The following is an 8,634-nucleotide window of genomic DNA, read 5'->3' as shown; positions in this document are numbered from 1 at the left end:
AGTTTTTTTGTTTTTTAGATTCTTTTTAACATAAGGGTATAATTTTAACATATTATATTTAATTAATATGTCAAATACTAATTTGACAAGTAATCCTAACATATCAAGTATTGGATGGTGTGGTGTACACATGGTGCGATTTTATAGTCAATGATATGATCATATGTACATGTGGCAAAATAGTCGTTAATATTTTTTATGAAACATTAACCGAGGTAGTAAAAAATAAGTCTGAAAAACCAAATAGTATAATTGACACTTGAAAACTATGATAACTATTTGATAAACCTACAAACTATATGTACCAAAAGAGTATTTAACCCTAATACCAAAATTCACAAAAATGCAATTCAGCAGTAATTCCAAGTTTTGAGCAGCAACTTAAATACCCTTTTTTTGAAATCCTAACAAAATCCAGTTACTTAAGAATTTATAATTTTAGGGTTTGGAAGGATTCTCAAATTTGGGGTCAGAGATTTGTTCTCTCACTTTGACTGACTTGTCTCTCTCTTAAATCTACCTAGACATACATCATGGACATGCATGCATGTTGTTCGTTGTTCCTATGAAACGTCATTATGGGATGTGGATGGCTAGCATTGGTGGACACGGCTTATCAACTATGACTTGGCAGTTGGCAGACATGAAAGCCCATTATTGGGTATGACGTATAAAATTCATCACAGCTCTCATAAAGAGGAAGAAAATCTACACAAAAATGACATATTTCTCACGTAAACAAAACGAAAAATTAGAAATCACACAAACATATTTTCTCATGATTTAATTTATTGTTTCTATTTATCATGTGCTCGATTTTAGCTGTAAAACTCTTATCTCTAAACAATAGCCAAGAGACAAAAACTTCACAATCAACTCAACTTCAAACAGCTTGCTGAGTATCCCCACCAAGCCATCATACCTGGCAGCCTGGCCATTTTGCAGAACAGTAGCCACTTTTGCTGACATTAGGCTTGCTAGCTGTGTCATAAAATGTCAAAAAATAAAGAAAAATTTAAATATTTTATCCATATTTTTTTCATCTTATCTTTAAAATTAATTATTAAATTTATAAATTTACGTAAGTAAGCGATGATAAACCCCATAAATCTAATAGTTGATTTATTAAATTTGTAAAAAAATATTAAAAAAATATGAACAAATTATTAACATCAATCATTTCTTAAGAGAATCAAGAAATGCCAATAATCATGCCAAATCACCATGTCCTACATAATGCTTCCTAGTGTACAGAGCATATTACCAACTGCATGCTAAAAAGAGTGCTCATATTTCATGGCAGAAACATATTTACAGCTTCACTACGTGGAGAACAAACAGAGCATCTGGTGGCACAGCTGCTCTTTGTAACGCTTAGATAATAATATACAAAATGAAAGAAAAGCAACACAACAAAAGAAGATGATGTGGAAGTACGCCACTCAGCCCACATTGTCACAATTACAAACAAAAACGCAGATCTTTCCCATTATCTTTGCTTAAACGTGGCCGGAAACTGTTTGTGCAGAAACAGAAGCCAAACCCTGCATCAACCTAACAATTTCCCCCGTGTCATCAAGATAATACTTGGCCTTACTGGGTTTTTTACCAACCGTGCATGCAAAAACTTCAGCCCTGGGAGCAATGGATGGGCCTGCCATGGAACTAGTGATTACCTCAAACATGTCTTCATCAGATCGGTCATCTCCTATGCACACAACAAAATCTGGAGACTTTCCCTTCTCTTGCATGATGGAAAGTAGACGCTTGGCCACAAGTCCCTTGCTTACACCCTGCATATGCATGCATATAAGGGAATGTCAGTGATATTTAATTTGAACAAGTCAAGTTTTGAAATTCTAAACAAAACTCATCTCCAAAAACAAACACAAAAAATTTAAGGCAAAACATAGGGATTGATTCACAAGAAAGATGTTTACAATTCTCAACATAAAAAACGGCATGGCTGATCTGGCTGATCTATATACTGCATGCTTATACACAGACAAATTATGATGAGTAAGACGACTAAAGAAAGTCGTGATACTGTGAATAATTACCACTGCATGGCTGATCTATACACTGCATGCATAGCAGAAAGGCCCCAACATTTCTTGATTTCAATTTATCATGCTTTATGTAAATTATGTATTTTGAAAATTAATCCTCCACTCACACAAAATTGTTACAAGATTACATCCGTTAAAAATATCATTCTTTAATAGATGATATTGCGACAAATATATTGGCAAAGGAAAAAGTTCACGGACAAGGTTGATGCATCTAACGGTCTATACAAAATCAATGTTGACACATCTTTAAAAAATTTTAAATAATGTGGAATCATCTACATTGTTAGATACACTAACTTTAAATTCTAGACATGAAATAGATACTACCACTTTCATTTGAAATTGAGAGGATCTTATTCCAATGTTCACAACGTACAACAAAAAAAGAAGCCTTCCCCCTCACTCCTCAAAATCAATACCAAACTAATGCAAACCAGCCCCAGCTTATACCACATTTGACTAGGCAATGATAAAAAGACAAAAGGATTTGTTTAACCATTGGGATTTGGGCTCGGGCCAAGTTTTAGTCAGACTCAACTTGCACAAGCGGCACTCCATGAATGACATCTAAATTTAGATTTGGCTGACACAAAATGTAAATTTCAAAGACAGCTCTCATATTGCACCTTGGATTGAAGAATGATATAAAACTAAAACTTGATTAGGTAAATATGATTCAGACCTGTGGCTTAACCTCCACAGTATTTTGCCCACTCTTGACTGTAACTGGTTCATTGGCAAGCACACTTTCAAGATGATCAAGAAGTTCCTTAGCTTGGCACGACCCAAAATCTGGATCTGCATCCTCATAAGACCAAACAAGAGAAGTTTCCTTGTCTTCAATGGTGGACCCATCAGTTGTTTCAGTGTACAGTTTCATCACTGGCTCTGCAATCTGCTTCCAACTACAGTCTGCAACAGGTACGCATGTTTCCCATTCTGCATCTCTCTTCAGCCTGAAAACAGATTAATTACATGCTATTTCAATGAACTAAAAAACATGAATCAAGTTTAAAATTTAAATAGTTTACCTTAGGAAGTAGCCATGCTCAGCTGCAATTCCCAGCTTTTCACAGGGAGAAAACCATTCAGAAAGAGTCTTTCGGCTTCTAGCACTAACAATGAAAACCATGTTGTTTGTATCTCTACACAGACTATTTAGAATATCAATTGACTTCAAGGTTGGGCTCTTATCTATGGAAGCCTGAGGCATTAGTGTACCATCATAGTCTAAAAGAATTGCCCTTGTTGTAGTCCTTTTGTAAGCAGAAACTATGTGTTCCATCGAGAGCTTCCTGAAGTTTGGATCAAGTGCCACAACTCTAAAACTCAATCCAAATCCTATACCCCAGCACCTCCGCCTCACGTGCTCCCGACATGTCCTCTCCAAATCTTGAAGGAAACTACGAGCCCAATACCCAACATCATGGGTACTGACATATCTATAATGTTTCTCATGCCGGAGCTGTTTTTCTGGCTCAGCCAACTCAATGGCAGAGTCCATTGCATCTGCAACAGCATCAATATTCCAGGGGTTCACTCGAATTGCTCCACTCAAAGATGGCGAGCACCCAATGAACTCAGAGACAACTAACATACTCTTCTTGGGGGTGGTTGGCTCCAAACCCAGTAACTTGTCTAATTTCGCATTCCCTTGGCGACTGATTATGTATTCGTATGGTATGAGATTCATCCCATCCCTCACTGCTGTGACCAAACAACACTCAGCAACCACATAATATGCAATTCTCTCATAAAACGTAAGTGGCTCATCGATCAAGACAACAGGGTCATATCCAGGTCTTCCAAAGGTTTCATTAATCCGCTTCACAGTTGATGAAGTCTCAGCCTGAACTTCTTTCACATCTTTTCCTCTACCCCTAGCTGGAAGGGCTATCTGTACAAGCACTACTTTCCCCTGCCACTCTGGGTGCTGCCTAAGAAGCTGCTCCATGGCCAAAAGCTTCAAACTTATACCTTTAAATATATCCATGTCATCCACCCCAAGTAACATTATCCTACCCTGATCACAATACTGCTTGAGAAGCTCAGCAACCTTCACTTCAGTCTCTGTGTGACTCAAAACAGACTGCAGCTGGCCCATATGTATACCAACTGGAAGAATTTTAATGCTAACCGTCCGACCATAATACTCGAGGCCTATATATCCGCGCTTGGACTCATATGTAAGACCAAGCATCCGACTACAACAGGATAGGAAATGCCGGGCATAATCAAAAGTATGGAACCCAATCAAATCTGAATTCAGAAGGGCCCGAAGAAGCTCTTCCCTAATAGGCAGTGTCTTATAAATCTCTGATGAAGGGAATGGACTATGGAGGAAAAACCCAAGTTTTACCCTATTGAACCTTTTCCTCAAGAAAGTCGGTAACACCATCAGGTGATAATCGTGTACCCACACATAATCATCTTCGGGATTGATCACTTCCATAATCCTATCTGCGAAAATCTTATTAACCGACACATATGCTTGCCATAACGACCGGTTAAACCTACCACCAAGGTCGGGCGATAGGGGCAACATGTAATGAAACAATGGCCACAATTGCTGCTTGCAAAACCCATGATAGTACCGGCTAAAAAGATCCGGTGGGAGAAAGGTTGGGACACATTTAAAGGTCTCAAGGAGTATTTGGGAAACCTCGTCTTGTTCGTTTGGGTGAATATCTTCCTTCAGACAGCCCACATAAATAACCTCAATATCATCATCTCCTATACCATCTTTCAATTGAAGAAGAAGGGAATTCTCATCCCAACTGAAAATCCAACCCTTACTGCCATCTGTTTTCCTCTGAGCTCTTAGAGGGAGCTGATTAGCCACTATTATGATACGGTCTCGCTGGGCCGAAGACGAAGAAGGATCGGAGCAAACACTCTCCGCCGGGTCATCATCTATATCGGATATCAAGCCGGCGACCGTCATAATACGCGGAATTCGCCGACTCATGCGGCCAAATGATGGAGACTCGCCGGAGGCAAGCTCCAAAAGATTTGAATACGATCTGGACACCATGTTTTCTAGTCCTGCAACAATCGTCGCTAATCAAAGCTCTATATCTTTCACTATGCCCACATAAAAGAAAAACCCATTAAAGTGAAATCCCCTCTTTGATAAAGCAACCCAACAAAATTTACTCAGAAAGAAGGCTACAAAACAAAGGTTTGAGTTTTGGGTCGAGTACCACTTTCAGATAACGTGTAAGAGAGATTCCACAGAAACCAATTGGCGACAAGAAAAGGGCAACAAGATTTCTTCCAAGATAAGCTTGGAGAAGTGAATCAAAACAAAGAAAAAGATAAACCTCCAAGTTTCTTGCCATCCAGATAAAAAGGAATGGAATAGATTCAGATCATATACACCTAAGAAATACTGATTTTTTTTTTTTTTTCTACCAAACTTTCCACTACAGATTGTCACACTTGCACTGCTCAGAAAATAGCAAAATTGAAAAAAGAAAGTAAACAAATAATTCAAAAACAGTTCAAGAAAATTACCAGCTGCTGAAAATGCAAATCCATTTTTTTGTGGGGGTGGGTTGGAAAATTCTGTACTCCTTGGATCTAGATAGTTAGAAAAGAGCCAAAAAATCTCATCCCAGTTGGCGGGGGGCAAAGGAAACCACAAATCTGGTAGCTTTATTTATGAAGCTTCGCTCAGCGATCACAATTCACAATCTTCCGCGTTAACGCTCTTTCAGTCCCAGCCTTCCAAAGACATTTATGACAAGAAAACAGATTTTCAAGAGCTGTTTCCTTTTTCCTTTTATTCTTTTTAAACAAGACCAAACAGGTCCTACGAGTCTGAAACAAACTCAAAAGTGGAAAAAGAATGAAAAATGCTAAAAGGAACCTCGACTGTTCGCTTGGTTTCTAAGAGGAGGATGGCGATTGATCGGACAGCCAGGAGTGAAGGATTATTTACACGCGAAGAGCAGAGAATAAATCCCTCCGTTCTTATCCCTTGTCCTTTGGTGAGTTCGCCACAACGCATCGGATCATCATGCTTTGTTTGGGACCCACTAACGGGCCTTTCTGAAATTAGCTGTCCTACTCCTCCCCAATGACACGTGGCCTATAAATATTCGCTTTTGCAGGTATGAATAGGCTACGTGGCGCAGTGGCCACGCTTCATTGACAAAACAAAACCAGGCCTCGGGTGACGTGTCTCGGTTTGACCGATTTGCGGATATTTGCAACAACCGTAGATTAACCTTTGGGATTCTATGGTCCGCTTTACACAACTTACCATGTTGAATACCAACAAATAAATCTTATCCACGTCACAAAACTGTCGTTTAATGCCTCACAAGCTGTCCCAATAATTTACTCCAATCTTCTCTTATTTGCCCATACATTACATAAGAAAAAAAACATATCCATTTCATAAAATAAATAAATCAAAATATTAAAAATTATTATATTTTGGTATGTAAAATAGAATAGTTTTAGGCGGCCTACTAAGTCCCTACAGAGTCCATCTCTGCAGACGTGGCGTGGTCTAGTCAGCCATGCCACGTTAGGCCTTTTAAAAAAGAAAAAGAAAAATATTCAGATTCGTGTTTTAATGGAAAGAAAACATTCATTCTCCAAAAAATAAAAAAACAAACCATTCCCCCAAATCTTTTACTCCTCTCTCCATCTCCATCTCCATCTCCATCTCCTCTCTCTCCCAACCAACCGCCGCCTCAAAAGCCACCCACGAGCTACCGTCGACAACTAGCTACCATGGCCACCAGGTTCGTCCATGTCCATGTCCATCTCCGGCGACTAGGTACCTCGCCATCTCTAGCTCAGGCAACCCATCTCCAGCTCCGACGATCAAGTTCGTCAAATCCCTTCCTCCACACTCCATCTCCATCTTTCTCCCCCCCTCCAACAGTTGCCACCCACCAGCAAGAAGCACCATCAACGAGCAGATATGTTCCCGGAGAAAACCCCACCGGCGTGCCACCACCACCGCCGAGCTAGACCACTGATGCCGAGCCTCCACCCACTAGCCTCAAAACCCGCTTCTAGATTCAAAATTAAAATCTAGAGGTGGAAGGTTAACCCTCACAGGTGTGTCATCACTACCGTCGAGCTGGACCACTGATGTCGAGCCTCCACCCACTAGCCTCAAAACCCGTTTCAGGAATCAAAACTAAAACCTAGAAGTAGAAGGTTAACCATTTAGAGATTCTATCACCCTAAAGGGATCCGATCATCTTAAACTCGTTTCTAATGCCTCACACAAATCTAATTTTTTTTTTTTTTTTAAAGGCCTAACGTGGTGTGCCAATTTTGCAGAGATGGACGCTAGAGGGACTCTAGTAGACCATGTAGAATTACTTTGTAAAATGATACATAAACAATTAGAATCATCTCCAGTTCATTTGAACCGGAGAATATCTAGTTAATTATATTAGAGAGGTATTTTTGTCCCACCAAAAAGTGAAAAGACAAAAATACCCCTCAAATCTCATCTCAACTCCCATTCGACCCCTTAAGTGCATTTTCTAATGTTTAATTAATCATTTGGTTTTGATTAGATCATATTATTTATTAATTAAAAATAATTTCCATCAACAACATAAAAAATTTGAAAGCATCGATCATCAATTATCTCTATGTCGTCTTTGCTATCACAACACAAATCAACCCAAAAGTAGATAATTTTTCTTTAGAAACATTTTGGCAGATGTATTAAGATTACCCTTCATGTATTTTAACGCAGTATTTAGCGGCAGAATCCGACGACTAAGCTCTTGCAAAACAAGAAATATTATTACCAAAGACTCATCGGTTTTCAAAAGAACGAGAACACTCTATTGCTTAAATCATAAAAAATAAAAAATTGAATAGAGAAATTTAGGAAGAGAGCGATAATGATGATACCTAATTTTGGAGTGTTCTCCACTTTTAAAGTGAAGGGCTCCTTAGAAATAGTATCCTATAGACTGTTAGGGACCGAGCCAGAAGGTTTAATGGGCAGGGGCTAAAGTAAACCTCGCAACAAGGTTTTTAGTCTGAGCAGAATTTTTTATTTATTTTTTAACAAGGGGCTAAAAAGATGAATAGACACAAGTTTAAGCAATTTATTGTCAAAAACAAGAGAGTTGGAGCCTAGAGCAGTAATGAAATAATAATTATTTTCTCATGAAATGTTTAATAAACGTGTGTAGGGGTGTCAATGCAGGCGGTTTTTTAGCCGCCCGCTAACCACTATAACCGCCTAACCGCCTAACCGCCTAGCTGTTATTGAGTTTACTAACCGTAACCGCTAACCTCCTTTTTATATAATATATTTTTATAATTATAATTATAAAAATATTTATACATATAACATAATCACTTGATCCTTAAATCACAATTTTTTTAAAAATAATTAAATCACAATTTGAGTATTAATATATTATCACTATAATTTATATGATTATATCATATAATCACTTGATCATTAAATTACAATTTTTTTAAAAAATAGTTAAATCACAATTTGAGTATTAATATATTATCACTATAATTTATATGATTATATCACAAGATCAATTGATCATTAAAT

General features: G+C 38.1%; 1 protein-coding gene across 1 annotated transcript; it reads right to left on the bottom strand.

Moving 5' to 3' along the window:
* Window positions 1-1,272: 1,272 nt before the first annotated feature.
* LOC132176996 (alpha,alpha-trehalose-phosphate synthase [UDP-forming] 6-like) lies at window positions 1,273-5,965 on the bottom strand. The gene is made up of 4 exons (XM_059589170.1): window positions 5,589-5,965; window positions 3,104-5,117; window positions 2,755-3,028; window positions 1,273-1,793 (listed from the first exon to the last, which is right to left on the bottom strand). Exons 2-4 carry the CDS (start codon window positions 5,104-5,106, stop codon window positions 1,500-1,502), a joined length of 2,571 nt encoding a protein of 856 aa, XP_059445153.1. The 5' UTR covers window positions 5,107-5,117; window positions 5,589-5,965; the 3' UTR covers window positions 1,273-1,499.
* Between the last annotated feature and the right edge of the window lie 2,669 nt (window positions 5,966-8,634).

The sequence above is a fragment of the Corylus avellana genome, chromosome ca4 (genome assembly GCF_901000735.1).
Source record: "Corylus avellana chromosome ca4, CavTom2PMs-1.0".
In the NCBI taxonomy this organism is placed as follows: Eukaryota; Viridiplantae; Streptophyta; class Magnoliopsida; order Fagales; family Betulaceae; genus Corylus; species Corylus avellana.
Note: the sequence above shows the minus strand (reverse complement) of the source record. Positions and strands in the feature narration are given on the sequence as shown.

Coding starts and splice junctions, on each gene's coding strand:
- LOC132176996 (XM_059589170.1), bottom strand. CDS start 5,106: ATGGTGTCCAGATCGTATTCAAATCTTTTGGAGCTTGCCTCCGGCGAG. Junction 3,029..3,103: donor GAGCATGGCTACTTCCTAAG/GTAAACTATTTA, acceptor ATCTGTTTTCAG/GCTGAAGAGAGATGCAGAAT. Junction 1,794..2,754: donor CTGTGGAGGTTAAGCCACAG/GTCTGAATCATA, acceptor ATGCATATGCAG/GGTGTAAGCAAGGGACTTGT.